General features: G+C 40.2%; 1 protein-coding gene across 1 annotated transcript in view; it reads left to right on the forward strand.

Moving 5' to 3' along the window:
- Positions 1–9,659: 9,659 nt before the first annotated feature.
- Positions 9,660–18,314, forward strand: part of pkdcca (protein kinase domain containing, cytoplasmic a) — a 34,388-nt gene continuing 25,733 nt past the window's right edge. Inside the window, exon 1 of the mRNA XM_072677691.1 lies at positions 9,660–10,479. Coding sequence (XP_072533792.1) covers positions 9,865–10,479 — 615 coding nt within the window. The 5' untranslated portion in view covers positions 9,660–9,864. The remainder of the gene's footprint in view (positions 10,480–18,314) is intronic.

The raw sequence follows: 18,314 nt of genomic DNA on the forward strand, positions 1-18,314 counted from the left end.
TGTATGTATCATTTTGACCCTGTGTTGATTTCGAAAAGCCCTCAAAATGTTTAAACGTATGCATCAAATGATTGTGTTTCTTTTAAACATGTGTGTTCTACACTCCCAGAAATAGAACAGCTCGACGAAATCACTGAAAGCCCAGTATTGTCATTCATGTCCATGATGAGTGTATGTAAACTTCCAGCCTCAGCTGCACATCATGTGGTGTTTGAAAGCTCGTATAACGTTCAAGTCTGCTTCCCTCTGGTTTGATGTTATTATATTTTAATAGCAGTCCAGTTTTACTTGATACGGTCCGGCAGGAAGGATATGACACAGTTCCTGCTGTGATGTACTTTAGATGCTTGTGAGCTAAAGCTGTGATTTATGACCTGACCTATGAGCTAAAATTGTGATTTGTAGATCTGTAGGATCTTCGCGTACAACTGTGAAAAAAGAAAACAACGCACTGACAGCTTCTCAGAGTCTTCAAAAGGGTGGAAGCACTGGACCGACAGCAGGCAGTCATAACTAGTCATAAAAACTAGAACCCCGTAAAAAAAGAAAAAGAGCAGTCTACGGCTGGATGGAATCAGTCGGTCTACTCGGGCTCAGAAAGCTGTGCTACAGAAAAAAATGTGGGTGTGGGTTGATGACACACCCCTGACCGCAGACTACTGGCATACAGATAAAACAAATAATCTGTGCGGTGGAGAGACTTAGGAGTGAGCTTTAGCTCACAAATATTACGTTTTTCTGCTGAGGAGCTGGACAGCTCTACCACATCACTCCAAAACTCAGCAACTTATATTAGATAGGGATTCCTTTATAAAGGGCTCTGTATCAAGTTTATATATATTATATATTTATGAGCCAATAAAAATAAATGTGCCAAAAAGAGTTCTTCAGAGCGATACTGTAGAATAACCACCTTTGGCTCCCTTAAGACTCAAATAATGGACAGTTCTTTAAAGAACCACTGTACATTTTTATAGATCATCTTGACAAATGCAATTTCAATGTAATTTATTGTTAGAATTTTATATTTTGGAGCAGTTCTGTTGGTCCATGCATCATGAAATTGACATTATAAAGCTTATTTTCATATAATGTCATATAATGTTTTTTTCCTACAGTGACCACATACCATTTGTAAAGTTCTTTTCTGATAACGGGTTTAAAAGGGAAGCCTTTAACACAAGATACTGTAGGTTATCTAGTGATGTTCTTAGGTGAGGTGGACAAAAATCTTGTCCAAAATAGCAACTTTACAGGACTTACAATGGAAGTCAATGTAAAAAAGGTTTTATGCCAAATAATTTTGGAGCATCTCTATTGATCTGTTCTTCATGACATATTGACACAATGTGAAGAAGAGCCAGATTCAAATGATGCTGCCTCTATTGTTGGATGCACTAAATATTTTACTTTAACTTAAATAGAAAAAGCTGTTCATGGTAAGTCATATATTTATACAACAGCTTTATAGTCATATCATGACCCAATGTAAAGAACACTAGCTGGATTCAAGTGATGTCAAAAAATGGAAAATGACAAAAATAAGAAGACATGGTTTTTCTTTGACAGTGATGATATGATATATTGAATTATCTGTACTTAGATGTGTTCATTTACATTCACATTTTTACATGAATAAAATATGGCAGAATTGCTGCTCAAAATGAGTAAACTAAAGAATAAAATGGTAATACCGCTCAATATATTTTATTCATATATATATATATATATATATATATATATATATATATAATTTATGTAGGGGAGAGTGGAGCACAATTATATGTATTTAATATATAATCAATATATAATTTATAATTATAGAATTTTACAACACAACCAGTAAACAGACAAACAGTAAACTATGAAAAATAGTTAAATAAATTATAATGAAAACATTTTCGTATTTTCTTTTCTAAAAAGTCTAAAAAAAATGCAATGCAAAACTTAATTCAAACACTTTCCGAAATCCAGCATAAAAATAAGTATGATTAGTAAAAAGTTTGTCAAACATTTTTTACTACAAATTGGAAGAGCTGACATTAATATCAATAATAAAACTGATTTAGCAATTTTTTTATTCAAACATTTTATTTATAATTAATTTACATTACATTTTTGTGTGTATAAGGCACTACGGGAAAAGTGTAACTATTGAAGTACAAGCTAAATCTTAAAAAAAAAATGTCCGCCCAATCTCCATTAAACATCCGTTCGTTTATGGCCCATGTCCCCCTGCACAGTTAAATCAGGCTAATTCAGTGTATAACTTTTCCACTGAAGAATTTAGAGCAGCCGGAGCCTCTTTTCGGCATGCTTTTGGAAACTCCCGGTGAATAAGAGTGGGCAGAGGGAAGAGGGCGCGGAGAGGGTGCATCTATCCAATTTTCTGGCCCACTAGCAGAGTGAAGTGATACCGTGTGCAGATACAGTGACCTGAGCAGACCTCTTTAATAGACACTGCTGATTGGAAACAGCTGAATGCAGCCACAGTCCACGCACACACACACACACACACACACGCTGAGAGAGGAATTCATTTTCTACTCTTCTGCTTGTGTAGGTGTCGGTCACGCCGAGGCCAACCTCGGCCATACACAAACAACAGCTTCCACGGCGAAAGCAGTATTCAGAGTTTGAACCACAGCAGGATTTAGTGCATCATTTTTTTTTATTAAGTCTGTTTATGACTGGGCATAGTCACCTAGGTTTCAAGTAAAATGGCTAAGCACACCATTTCTTTGGCAAACTCTGAGTGTATCACACAACAACCTTAGTAGTGGAACTGCAACGACTCCTGTCCACCACCTCAGTTAGTCCTGATCTCACCTAATCATTAGGCCCTTTAGAAACACGCATGGGTGCTAAGCCTCTAGCGTCTGCACTATTGCTCAGCTGAAAGAGAAACAGGACCCTCAAGGACAGGACACAGACAGCATCTCTACAAAAAACACATGTTTACACAAGAGACGGAGAAATAAGCTTTAACCGTTAGCACCTCATGGGTAACATCAAACTGATAGGCCACCACCCAGACAGCGACTGATAGAGGAACACATATAAACTGTATAAACACACACACACACACACGCATACACAAAGCTCTGCATTTACACATTTATCTGAAGGTTATCAACAGACGGAGGGTGCTGTATTAGCAGACGATAAGAGACTCTCCCTCAGAACTGGTGCTAACAGGAAAATGGACTCTTAAAAGGCCCGTATCCTTATACATTACCCTGGATTTACCCCCCCTTCAGGTCAGCTTATGACATTAGTGTGGGTTTATATAGCAAATACAATCGTAGATCCTTTTATTTTGACCACCTTCAGAACCTTTTTCTATCCCTCAGAATTGCTTTTGTTACTGCACCTTTAAGCCTGATGTCCTGTCGCTGTCAGGCGGAAACCTTGTATCTCCAAAATGCCGATTTTACAGGAGAAGGAAAAAATCTTCTTAACTTTCAATGGAAGTCAATGTAAAATATTAGATTTCAGGTCTGAGCATTTCTATTGGTCAATTCATCTGGATATTTTGACGCAATGTAAAGAACAATTGCTCAATTCACATTAAGTCAAAACCTGATGATTTCCTATTTTCTGTTACATCAACACATATTAATTCAACTCAATCTTCAATTAAATTCTATGTTCAACTAAATTCTGGAACAGACAGGTATATGTAAATAATTATATATTTTTTCTGATATGGATTTCATAAATATGTTTGAGGGCCGAGTACTTTCAGTACAGTACATTCACTCTTAAATATAAAGGTGTCAAAAATTCCTTAACATTTTTTAATTGATGGAGAACTGTTTACAGGACCCAGGAGATGTGTAAGGGAGGAATAACCTTTTTAATGTTTAAGGAACCTCCGCACACACACACACACTCACACACACACACACACAACGCAAAGGTTTCAGGAAGGATGCTCAAACTGCACAAATTTCTTTTTCAGACATGCTTCTCAGGAGAGCTGAGTGACGTCACTTGAAGTACTCTTTGTGGAACGTTCATTATTTAGGCATGTAGCTCTGCTTTAGTGAACCACTGTGAAGAGCAGGACGGGGCAGAAGTACATTTGAATTGTACTTGAGGTTTGATTTGGTTAAAATACTGTGCTTTTCAAAGTCATTATTTGAGTTGAATAAAACCAGTCAAGGTGTTTTTACCACATGAAGGGACTTTTAGGTTTACAAACTGACAGGCTAGTTTTAACAGAGCCCTAAACGCAAGGTAAGATAGGTGGAGAGCCATGTGGTTAATCTTTTATTCAGGTTCAGATGGAAACAGAGTCCAGTTTCTACCTTTACGCACCATAAACCTTATGGCTCTAGCCTTTTCCCCCTGAGAGGAACTCTGAAAACACAGCTGTGGGTGAAGACGTGCAGTGAAGCCAGACTCACTTTCTTTACACAGTTTTGAAGCTCTGCTTGAAGCATAGAGCTCGCTCTGAATACAGAAGTCCACTTCTCTTTTTTATCACAGAGCAGAAAACGGCGACCTTCCCCCACAGATGTGTTGTATGTATTTCTGTGTCTGTCTCAATTATTAATTTACTCAGGAAAAAACTAGTTGGGTTTCTGAAAACATCTCTTCCTAAATAGTAAATAAAAAGAAAACAACTGATAAAATTGGATACATAATCAGACTGATATCACACTGATCAACAATATTTAAAATGTTTTGGATTTGCATTTTTTAAAACATAGAATTTTCTGGATTTACATGGATAATAGAAAAGGTTTAAATGGTGAACTTGCATTTGTCTTTGAAATAAGCCTACCAAAGGTGAAAAACCTGGATTCAGTTGTGAGAATAAACAAATAAATGTAATAAAAGTTAATAAAAAAAGAGCCAGAAAACCTCACAGATTAAATGTTCTGAGTCGTAACATTCAAAACGTTCTACAGCTGCAGGAACATATCATAAATATCATAAATCAGACAGTCTAACAGTACTGTATTGTCTATGACCTCTCACAAGTTTTTAAATAATGTATGTACATATGTAATACATTGTTCTAGATAAACTGCTATACAATACTACACAGTCCTCTTCGCTCTCTCTCTCTCTCTCTCTCTCTCTCTATATATATATATATATATATATATATATATATATAATGTATCCGATCTGTCTGTCTCTCTACCTGTCTAGCTGAGTAAAGGTCTGATTTCTCTACCAGTTAAGATGATATTTACACTAAAATACATTTTTAAAAAATTATAAAGGTGCCTCCATTGGTTCTTGCCACACTGAAGCCATAGAAGAACCACATTTGGTTCCACATAGAACCATGTTTGTAGAAATGTGTGAGTCCTTTAAATTGGTAAAGAACATTACATCAGGTGAAGGTTCTTTAGATCTGTACAAGGTAGACTGTCTTATTTATGATATTTATGATATGTTCCTGCAGCTGTAGAACGTTCTGAACGTTATGACTCAGAACATTTAACACTTTTTTTTTTTTTTTTCATTTTATTACATTTATTTGTTTATTCTCACAACTGAATCCAGGCTTTTCACCTTTGGTAGGCTTATTTCAAAAACAAATGCAAGTTCACCATTTAAACCTGTTTTATTATCCATGTAAATCCAGAAAATGCTATGTTTAAAAAACATTTTAAATATTTTTTTTCAGTCTGATTATGTTTTTTATCATATTTTTATTTTTGGGAAAGTTCTTTTAGCTGTTTTTTATAATGTTAGTTTTCGTCTAATTGGGTGTAAGTTGTGTAAGAAACGTTCTAATAATGTTGTGCCGCAAACCATTACTACGTCACACGTTTTCAGAGCGTTCCTGGAACCTTTCAAAAAACATTGCCAGCTGGAAAACACCACTGTTCTCCAGCAATATTGGGAAACACAGAAACATGTAGTTGCCGGAGTCTGTCCTCTTTTTTTGGTTAAATCTCTAAACTGTGCAGAGACAAATGAACTGAACAATATGCAAAACCTTTTCCTGACAAACTTGCTGACATGATCAACAGATACCATGTAGATTTCACTATAAATGAGCTTCTATCAGAGGGTAGGGCTTGAATACTACTTAAAAGAACACCAAAGTGTCTAAAGTTACTTCTTTTGTCTTCTAAATAATTGCCCAAAAGCAGGTAAAGTTGACAGGTCTTCAAGTGCAGTGTTTTTTTGTTTGTTTGTTTGTTTGTTTGTTTTTTTAAGAACGGAGGTTTAGTGCAGACAAATCTTGAGTATGTTCAAATAGATGAGTGGAAACACGTTAGTGAGTATTAAAATAATTGGAGAAATTGGCACATAACTGGGTTAATCAATCTAAAAAAAAAAGGTTGGCGTGACTGGGAGGCCTGATTATTAATCACCTATAATTAAATGCAAAACCACTGGACCGTTTATTTGCTTATTAATAAACATTAATAGTGATGATTTTACTTCTCTTAATAAACACCACTACCCCTTCCTAACAGCATGGTCCCAACAGCCCATGGCCTGGCTACCTTTCCACCACCTGTGATTGACAGGTCCTTTATCAGTGCCTCTGGGTGAAATGCATTTCTTACAGTAATGAACAGACCCCCCCTGTGAGTTTAATGAATGCGGCTACCTACAGAGTATAATTAACGCCTACGGAGAAGAGAACAGAAAGGGATTAACCCCCCCCCCCCCACACACACACACACACACACACACATACACCCCCACCCCCAACATCACGCCAAGGTGGTTCGCAGACCCACAATCCTTCACTCCTCCGACTGAATTCACATGGTAACGTGGGCCTACATGTCAATGGCGACCCGAGGTTTAAGAACACAGAGGTTTCCATCATTGTCCGAGGCAGACCCCTCCTCCTCCCACAGCTAATGAACTTCTTTAAGAGGGATTAGCGGCGGCGTGGTCCCCCGAGGCGAGCCGGCTGCTGACCAGCCCCCCGAGGAAATATGAAAGAGCCCCCCGAGCAGCCACGAGGAGGGCGACGCTTCCTCGCACCCCGAGCTCTCCGGCTTTCCCTCGGAGCTCAGCTCGGAGCTGATGAAAACAGAGGTGAGTGGGAGAGACGGAGAGCTGAGCTCTTTCTCTCGCGGCGCTGGAAGGGGGTGTTTGTGAAGACCCCCGTGCTCACACCTCACACATCAGTTAAACGAGCTTTTCTAGCGCTGCTGATAACACACTGTCTGCCCCCCCTCGGTCCCATTCTCATGCATATCACCCCATTACCTAAACTAACACCACCACCACCACCACCAGCAGCAGACCCTCACAAGAGCGAGCAGAGCTCAGAGAACACCTCCACAAATACAATTCAGTATATTTAAAATAACATAATACTAAATAAATAAAAAATAATAATATTAGTATTGCTATAAATATAATAATAATAATAATAATAATAGGATGTAAGCAATTTACTCATGCTGTCTATCTGTAAATCATCCTTATTTTTATTTATTTTATTAATTTGATCGCGATCCAGTGGTGGTGGATTAACTTCAGCACTCGTGGCTTGAGGGTTTTGCTGAATGGCTTTTCGTGCCCCGGTCTGAGCTCTATATGCTCCAATATACATCTCCACAAAAGTGTAATAACCCTATTGTGTAGCTTAAAAAAAGATGACCTCACACGAAGCCGAGAAGACGTGTGCCCTTTTACACGAGTTAATGTAATATAATATAATATAATATAATATAATATAATATATGTAAACAAACGACACTGATCTATAATATCGAAATCAAAGGTTAAAATAATCAAATGGACTAGTGGGGTATATAATATTATATAATATAATTATAGAATATAAGAATAGCAAATGAAACCCATCATATATGTCATTTCCCCTGAATTAGCAGCCAGTTGTGTGTCTTTGCTCTTTGCTGTACTGTATGGCCTACAGTAATGAGTGTAATGAGGGTGAATGGGAGAAGAGGGAGGAGAGGGAGGAGAGGGCCGTGGGCCCTGCAGGCTGCACTGCTGCTGTTCACCCCCTCACCCCCGCCCCCTCCGGAGCCTCATTAGTCCCTCTAACAGCACTAATGTCTCTCTCTGCTATTACCGCCACACTTCACCACACAACAACCGCATTCGTTTATAGTCAGTTTATTTCTTTATTCACAATCAGATGATTGCACTGCCATCTTCAGAGACCTTTCATCATCCGCGTCGTGCTCACTTTACATCAGACCAGGCTCAGCCAGAAGGACGACCCCAGGCGCAGTAATACGTTAGCTAGCACTGTAGGTGTGGGGCTGAAAAAGGACATGCACTAGCTAGAGCTACTCTGAAGAATTAGATTGTTTTATTTATTTATTTATTTTTTAAAATAGTTTTATTACCTATGAATGTGTCTTTTATTTATATATGTCTTACAGCAGACATATACCGTTTTTTGGTGATTTAATATTTAGAGGTTTATTTTGATGACTTTATTCCAGCCTCGTCCCGTCCGAGGTAAACCCAGCATGAGCCCGTAATGCCATTATTTCATTATTTCGCCCCTCTCCCCGTGTCTGTTTTTAATTTGGGCTTTACTTCTCCGACCCCAGAGACATAATTATACACATTTTTCCTTCCAAAAGAGCTCGAAAATCTCCAGCGCGAATCGGAACAGACTGAGCTATCCGTCCAGAAGAACAGCGGAAGGTTTGATCCGCGACCCAAAAGCGCGGCCGCTCCAGGCCGCTCCAGGCGGCTCCAGGCGGCTCCAGGCCGCTCCAGTCCGCTCCAGGCGGCTCCAGGCCGCTCCAGGCCGCTCCAGTCCGCTCCAGGCCGCTCCAGGCCGCTCCAGTCCGCTCCAGGCCGCTCCAGTCCGCTCCAGGCGGCTCCAGGCGGCTCCAGGCCGCTCCAGGCGGCTCCAGGCCGCTCCAGGCCGCTCCAGGCGGCTCCAGGCGGCTGAGCTAATTTACCGTTTGCAGAATCGATTACAGCTCGGTCTGTTATCACCTAGCCTTCATTTAACCGAGTCATTTCGACTGACAGAATCGTCAAACGCCTGATTAAACCGAGGTGAAAATCTGCAGCGGTCCAGTAATTGGGGAATATCCCGGCTTTCATCTCTTATTTCACTCAAATCACAAAAGCACTGCCAAGTAAATGGAGGCCAGATGACAACGGCGGTTGTTTACGTTCAGAATGAAGAGAAATCGGTATCTAATAAACACAACCACCACATTTGACTTTCTGTCAAGCCTCAATGTTTATAATATAAGACACGGACTCGCACAAGCCATCTTTACTATTTTTATTCTGCCTCCGAAATGTAACCTCGTTAGCAGCGAACATCTGTAACCGCGTTTGCGTTTGCGTTGTCTCGGCAACACCTCTCGGCGACAGGCACGCCGGGAACTGTAGTTCAGCGGGTTCCTTAAGCTCCTTCCAGTACTTCCAGCACAGGCCAGTCAACCGTCACTCATCCTGACGTCATATTCTTTTTTTCCCCCACCCGTATTCCGCATTGCTTGGCTAGTAACGGGCCAGCGCCTCTGTTTATTTTCCCACCCGTATTCCAACAAAGTCCCGCCCACTTCTATGCTGCGATTGGACGACAGGAGGACTTCTTCTGAATATGACCTACCAGCCAATCAGAGCGCACGGAGGTGAGACTATCCCGGCGTATTGTAGCGCAGTAGGGCGGGGCTTGAATGAATACGGGTGGGGAAAAAAACACACACACACACACACACACACACACAGCGGCGCGGAGCCGTTACGAGTCAAGTGTCACCCGCAATCAGCCCTTCAAATGGGGTGGATCTCGAAATCCTCAACAGCGGCGATGAAGACGCGAGCAGAACCGGCGCCGTTACATTAGACCTCGCGTGCTGGAGAGGGAAACAGAGACCGTTCCTTTTCCTGCGGATCACAGCCATCACAACCACGGAGATGAAGCGGCGGAAGGTCGTCGTAGCGGCCGGTTTCTGCCTCTCCTTCTTCCTCGGCACGCTGCTCAATCTGCTCTCCGTGCCAGCTTTCGAGCAGCAGCAGCAGCAGCAGCAGACGCTCGGACAACAACAACAACAGCAGCAGCAGCTGCAGCTCGAGGCAAGTCTCGAGCCCACCGCCGCCACGGCCACCAGCGGCCACGCGCTGCTCCGCTCCCTGCGGCAGCAGATTCGCGCGCGGCTGCGCGAGGCTCTCCGCTACGGGCCGTTCCCCGAGCGCGGCGCGCGACCGCTCGAGCGCAGGCGTCTGATGGACCTGCAGCGCGCACACGACGAGGAGCAGGAGCGCGGGGGCGCACAGCGGCTCGGCTGCAGCAGCGTGGACACCGCGAGCGACGTCCGCTTCGTGGGCTCCGGATACACCAAGGCCGTGTACCGCGCCGCGCTGAACGGCAGCTTCGCCGTGGCGCTCAAATCCGTGGACTTCGGCGGACACGACATGGAGGAGTGCGTGAGGAAGTACGGCTCCGCGGGGGACTGTTACAGACTCGCTTCCGTCAAACTGGTGAAGGAGATGGCGCTGATGGAGAGACTGCGACACCCCAACATCCTCAAGGTACAGAGCACACGGGCTCTATCCAGAAACCAGTCAGACACAGCAGTGCAGTAACAGTGATAACGCCTCTGAAATACAGGGGTTAATCGATCAACACGCCAGACATAGCACTGTAATAAGACTGTAATAACGGCTGTCAAAATCCCGGGCATTATCAATAAATCCATCAACCGTAGTGCTGTTATAACGCCTGTTAAAGACACGGCCTTTAATAACCGGCTAATAACGCTAAAGGAATAGTACACATATACCAGCGTGTTTTATATATATATATAAAATACATTTATATATATATATATATATATATATTAATAAAGATGAATTAAATGAGCATTTTGTTAATTTTAGTAGACATATGTAAGCTTATAAATATGTAACATCATTGTAATATTTACATTATTGCATTAATGTATTACATAATATTACATAGTATTATATATAATATATATAAATTGGAGAGATTTTATTTACTATATTAGAGAGCTATTACTCATATTTATATATTATATTAGAGCTCTATTAGTCCCTTTATTTATTCATTACTATTTATTGTATTAGAGCTATGTTAGTTTCTTTCAAAATTTTATTAGAGATGTGATTCCTTTTATTTATTTTATTACATAAAAATAGCCCATTTGATTATTATATTAAAGGGTTAATTGTATTTTGTTATATTAAAATACATGAATACTTTTCTTTTTCTTAATAATAAAAATCCGTTAATTGATATATATATATATATATATATATATATATATATATATATATATATATATATCTTTATTATATTAAAAATATGTTAGTTATGATTTTGTTCTTCAAAAGAGCAAAAAACTAATTAAATCATTAGAATAATAGATCTCATTAAAGCAGCAGCAGCAGTTGTATGGAAACACTTGGTTTTGACCACAGCTTCATAAATCACTGTTTTTTTTTTAGCTGATTGCCAACTCAGCATCTGTAGTGTGAATGTTTACGCACTGCGTGTCAGATTTAGCACCTTTATTTAGTCACTTCACTCCAGCAGGGCAGGTAAAAGTGTGTATTCAGCGCTCGCTGTAACCTACAGCCTCTGTGCTGCCTTAACACAGCCTTATGGCTCTGATCATGGAGGCAGAATGGATTCTGTAGGGTCTACATTTCAACACGCAGTTTGCTGCAGTTCATTTCTGTTTTATGGCCGTTGTTCGGATTTTAAGGTGATCAGCGGAACACACACACACACACACACACACACACACAGTTGGACCCTGTTCTGTGGAGAGTACGTCTTGTGAATTTGATCATTAGAAAAACTGTAATCAGCAGGGAGACGGTTTCTGAGCTTGTTTCATGGGTTGTGTTGCTCATCAGAGCATGAGCTGCGGAGAAATCATGTCAAGTGTCTTTCAGTGCTTTCTGAGTGTGTTCTTTGCCCCTGCGTTGTGCCATGTGGCTGCTGGGTAGACCTAAATACAGAAAGGGGATGTGGCATTTCCATGTAGAATCAGGGATACTGTGGTAAAATTGATGTGATGAATGTCCAGGGTGAATGGCAGTGTCACGCTTGCCCGAACTCTCAGAGCAGTAAAGCTGTCTGAAGGTGATCAGTGTCTTCTGACCAGAGGCATCAGCACTAATAGTCACAGACATAATACCAGCATTTACGGTGCTCCGTATTGAGGCCTACGTTAGTTTGACCTAAATTCTGTACATTTGTTGGGTCATGTGAATGCCCTGAGCTGGTCAGTAGGCTCCCAGTGATTTGTTGGAGAACTGATTTGCTTATTTTAGGGTTGAGATGTCAGCATTGAAGGAGGGAAATCCCAGTAATGATTACACGGATGATGATGGCCTATATTGTACAAGTTCTGCTAGTAGCGTTCTGATCCTGTATTGGGCCAGTAATGATCCCTTGAATGTAGCACTATAAACCTCCTCTAAAACGCAGACACAGGGCCCACATTCAGTACTGGAAAGAGGAGGTTTTAGAAAGCAGCTCTCATTATGAATCAGAATGGCTGCGTCAATTAAAGAATAAATCTTTTCCACCCGTTTTCACCAAGATTGACTGCTTACTAAACAAATGTTTCCATTTCATTAAAAGCCTTTTCGGAGAAGGAGGAGCTCGTTTCATCTGTACTGACAGAACCTTGACGTTAACTCTTTCCACATAAATATTACCCAAACCATCCCTTATGCTACGGCGGGCTCAACATGGTCCCCAATTAAAATCCGCCCACAAAAGAAACTCTAACCACAATGTTGTGAGGCACAGAAAACACCCAAACTCAACCCATTAAACACACACACACACAGGCACATCTTCATAAGAAGCACAAAGCTAAGTTGGACGTATGTGTCAAAATCCGCCCTTAAATAGAACAGTAGCAATTTTATTGCTTAAAAAAATGACAAAACGTGAGGCTGTATTAAAAACACATGCTGTGTTGTTGGCAGCCGGGCTTGAATGATTGTATTTTATGCACTAGTGTGGTGGAAGGAGAAAAGGGTTGGTGAGCAGTGGCTTTAATGACAGATCGGCCAGTGTGAAGGTTATTTTTGGTGTCTAAATAAAAGTCATTAGTCTGGTGGGTTTTCCTTAATTAGGTTTTAGAGTGAGATTCGTTTGGGAAGTTGATCCTATAAAATATAATAATGTCCCAATAACATTTGAATTATGATTATGTTACTACTTAGAGGACATTTAATTTGTGATGGTGTTAGAACTTGGCGGACATCTGAATTGTGCTCATCCTGCAGCCTAGTGGACATTCAAATTGGGGTGGTCTTTTAGCTTAGTGATGATTGTAATGATTGTAAGTTAGTGGACATTTGAATTGCGATTGTCTTTTAACCTAATGGACATTTGAATTGCGATTGTCTTTTAACCTAATGGACATTTGAATTGCGATTGTCTTTTAACATAATGGACATTTGAATTGAGATTGTCTCATAACCTAATGGACATTTGAATTGAGATTGTCTCATAACCTAATGGACATTTGAATTGAGATTGTCTCATAACCTAATGGACATTTGAATTGCGATTGTCTTTTAATGCAGTGGACATTTGAATTGAGATTGTCTCATAACTTAGTGGACATTTGAAGCCTAGTGGACATTGGACTTGTGATTGTCTTATAGCTTTGTGAGCTGTGCTTGAAATAGCTTATAGACCATTTCACTTGTGAATGTCTTATAACTTGGTGGACATTTGAGTTATGATTGTTATAACTTATTAAACATTTGAAGTTTGAATGTCTTCTAGCTTAGAGGGACGATTGGTGATTTTTTTTTTAGCTATAACACTTGAATTGTGATAGGGTTGTGTGTGAATATGTGGATTTAAATAATGCAAAGCTTCTGTCTTTAACATCCTAAGTTTTCATTGAGTTGATTTGTAGAACTTTCATGTCTATTAGCGTAACATTCAAATACCACCTTTGACCCAATGCAGCGTTTACTGAGTCTTACTATTAGTCCTAGTCTTTAGGCAGACTATCAGCTTGCATTAAATACTTTAAATCTTTGTGCTTCCAAGCCTGCTATATTGGTAAAAAGCATACCTTCTTGTCTTTCTTCCTCTTTTTTTTAGTTATCAGGGACAGTGGTCTACAGATTATAGTCTTAACAGTGTCTTGGAGCCTAAAGGTTTGATTTTAATCAGAAATGATGTCAAGGATACAACACGTTCGGCCAGAAGGGGAAATTTCTTCGACTGTCAGCCAAACTCCCCCGGGGTTTTTCTTTCCTAGAGCTGGATATTCAAATTGGATTTAGTTCAGTTAAGCCAACTTTAACTCTACTTTGACGTTTCCCACCTGATGCTTGCTTTTTCCATAATGTCTCTTTAGTTGGTCTCGTTGGAGCACAACTAAGGTTATGAATCAATTTTAGATAAACCACATGACTTTACTCTTTATTTATTGTATTAGCCTTACTTCTCGCCATGCACAAAAACACAGTTTACATTGTCTTACTTATATATATGGGAAACCATAATCCATCTCTCCCTCACACGCTCACAAATGGCCAGGAATATTAATCACTGCCGACTAGCAAACAGGGCTTTATGTAAAGTACCAAATTCTTTGTTTATTAGATTTAACTTCAGTAAGTGCTTGGGCTGATTCCAGCGCCACGTCTCATTCCGAAGGCGCCGCAGCCGAGTCCTTCCAAGCAGGCCAGCCACTGTGGCTGAACGAGCCAGCGATACAATCCAACTAATGCTCTCTTTATAAACCCACTGTAAAAAGGCAAGCAATTACACATATAGTGAGCCGTTTCTCATACTCGAAAAAAAAAAGCATTAGTTGCGCAGACCCAGTGCTTCCTGAGCTAAAGCTTAACCTAACCAGTCAGGCCCTAACCTAAGTGTTGTTTTTCATTTGCTTTGGCAAATGCCTCGTTAGACAAAAATGTGTGGCACTTGTTTTATAAGTCCTGTGGGGTCAGAGGTGAGAAGATGTGATACGTTGGCTTGATTAAAGCCAGGTCCGGGTTCATCAGGAGTGCACGTTAGCGGAGTTCCGCACTGCTGGGCCTGCTCTCTGCGTCTGACTCAAGGAGGACTCAGAGCTTCTGGTTAGCCTCACAAACACATATCCAGAAATAATGTGTGCTTTAAAGGGGGAGCAGTAGCCCGGAGGTTTCCGCCTGTGATGGAAAGGTACACCTGCCGTTGAAAGAGGTGTGTGTGTGTGTGTAATGCCTCAGAAAATTGTGGCATTGTGTTTTATATATTTATATATGGTGCGTCTCAACTCCGTCCTTTTCGATTTATTTAGAGAAAGCAGCTGCAGTTGGTTAACCCAGAAACTGATTCTTCTTCCCAATGTTCAATCTACCCTTCTCCATGTGTAATGCTGTTTCTCAGTGATCTCAGTTGCATTTATTGTATGTAGAGAAAATGTAGAGGATTTTTGTTGAATGTCGGTAGATATTATATTATATGTCCATGTGAGAAGAAATTAACTATGATTAAAATATTGTGCTACAGCAATTACAGACAGCAGTTAGAAAAAAATAGCCTTTTTTATGTATTCGATTTTTTCATTAAAGTGTTAGGAAATGAATATATAATAACATGTTACATCAGCAACTTAACAAAAATAATTGTGCTGATGTAACATATTTGATTCATTTGCCACCAATTTTTTTTGCATTAAAATCATGTAATTTCTAAATATACGTTTTTAAATGTAATAAATACAATAGATAACAAAATTTAAAAAAAAATTCTGTTAGCTCACGTTTAATTTTTTTTGTGGACTGTAAAGCTGTTGTAAAAATATATGGCTTACTATGAACAGCTTTTTCTATTTAAGCTGTAAAGTGAATGATTATGGATGGATTTTTAATGCATCCAACAATAGAGGCAGCATAGGGTTGGAAAACATGGTAATAATACACAGAAAGTATAAGTTCTATATCCTCACTGTCATGCAAATTTGTAGTATCTACATTGTTTCCACTATTGACATAATTTAAATCTGGCTCTTCTATAAATTGTGTCAATTTTGTAATGATGAACTGACCAATTGAAATGCTCCAAAATAACTTGGAATGCAATCTTTTCACATTGACTTCCATTGAAAGTTAAGAAGGGTTTTCCTTCTCCTGTAAAAGTTGCACTTTTGGAGATACAAGTTTTTTTGTGTGACAGCAAAAACATGCTAATCCATTTTACTTTGCCCAGTGTGGTCATACATCGATCCCAATGTATTGTTTTAAATAATTTAACGCAAGCTGCTGTATATGGGTCCACACTTCACTTAGTTTCACTGTTACTGAATAATTCATACTGGTTACTGAGTACAAAGCTTAAGATTCATCACTGGTTTGTAAGCTTGGGATTTAAGTTATTGTGTCACAGCTCCTTTTTTGTGATAAACTAGATCTGACTCACTGAATATGTGAATATTCAATCATGTAAATCACAGGACAAACAGAAATGTTCTAGACACTTCAGAAAAAGCAAATCTGGCGTTTATGCTGGGTGCTGGTTTTCTCCTTTTGTGCACCTACTTCCTGTGGAAGTGGGGGGTTAAAGTGTTAACCCGTGTTTAATTACAGCGAGCGCTCGGCCCCTCTCCCTGCTCCATCCCATCTCCAAGAAAGACCCTGGGGGCCCTCTGTGTTCAGGACATGTAGCTTTCACATTAACACTAGCAGGTTACTGATTACCCGTCTGTCAGTGTTTGTGTGTGTGTGTGTGTGTGTGTGTGTGTGTGTCTGTGTGTTCATCAAGGATCTGAGGAACTACCAAACGATTTGCTAATGTAAATATAATCCCAGGCCAGATCCCTCATCAGCACCCCCACCCCACATCCCGAGTCGTGCACAAGAAATGCCTCACACACCATCTGATACGCCTCATACCCACACAATACCCTAACAACTAAGACTGATGTCCATTTATCACTGGCTCTCCAACAGAGAACCTCCCCAGCACAAACACGCCAGGGTTCTTGCAGGGCTCTCCGGCAGCCCCCGGCGTTATCTGCCCCTCTGATCTGCTCCAATCCGTCTTGTTCACACTGGCGCTAACATGGCAGAGGGCAGGGGAGTCAGGCAGGTCCGCCTGAGGCACATTCGCCCCCCGACTAACCCCACTCTCCCCCGTTGCCTTCTCCTCTACGCTCTTAAAAACAAAGGTGCCATAAAGAGTTCTTTGGAGAGATGCAGTAGAAGAATTTCTTCCCTGAAGAGTAGAGATGTCACCATAGCTGTGTTTCCTGTTCTAGTACTGATAAAGATACTAAAATCTTGAGTATCAGCTGGGGCCGATCTGATTTAAAAAGCAGCTGTTTTATAAGAAGCACTTCAGTTAAAGAAGCATTATGTGGCATTTATACCTTACAATAACAGCTTCACAATCATTGTGATTCTCCCCTGACTGCAATAGTGAGCGTAATGCCTCTGTCATAGCTACATGCTCAGCATGGCAATAGCTACACTATGTAACACTACCTACGGTCATATTTGTGTAAAGTCCTGTCCTTGACTGTTCTGTATCTCTCAGTTTGTAAAAATGAACATGTCCTTAGTTTTTTAGTCGCGTCACAAAGTGAGACTGTAGGGGGAGCCCAGGAGCAAGAAATACCAGTTCTAGCATAATACAGCTTTAAGATGAGCATCTATTTCGTAGACTTTCATACTCAAGCTGCTGCTTATCGTAAAGTTCTAGTTTGTTGGAACTTTTAATGGGAAGTGGTATTGGATTTGTAAATGTAAATATTATGTAAATCTTAAATGCTATGTAAATATTATTATTATTGTTATCTAAAACTGGATTTTTAGTTTCTGTCTCATGTTAAAGTGCTTCAATCTAGGAATAAAAAAAATCGCTTAATAGCACCTAGGGGGCGCCAGAGAGCACTCAGCTAGGATCAGAGCTGCCTGCACATGCCTGGGTTGGGCAATCCGTACTTTTTACCTTACGAGACACAGTGCAGTATTTTCGAATGCCCCTGATCTAATCTGATCCGAGATCCTTAATGCTGAATATCGGGCGATACCATTCCAATCTGATCTTTGTGTTTCTGTAAATAATACAGACAAGCTGTTTTGGTAAGAGGACTTTTTAAATTAATACTGATGTAAAATCGCGCATACTTTTAGTAAAAAAGTTTGAATGTAATGTGACATTCTGGGTTGAATTATTTTGTTTGTTAGCTGACTATTAAAATCATAAAAAATTATCATATTAAAGTGTATAATACAGTCTGATGACCGTGCGGTACTCCAGCTGGTAAAACTAAGCATTTCAGCTGTATTTTTGTGCCTAACAAGCCATAATTAAAGAGTAAAGACATGGTTGGAGTGTATTTCTCTACATGGATATAAAATAC

This window comes from Salminus brasiliensis, chromosome 4 (assembly GCF_030463535.1).
Source record: "Salminus brasiliensis chromosome 4, fSalBra1.hap2, whole genome shotgun sequence".
In the NCBI taxonomy this organism is placed as follows: domain Eukaryota; kingdom Metazoa; phylum Chordata; class Actinopteri; order Characiformes; family Bryconidae; genus Salminus; species Salminus brasiliensis.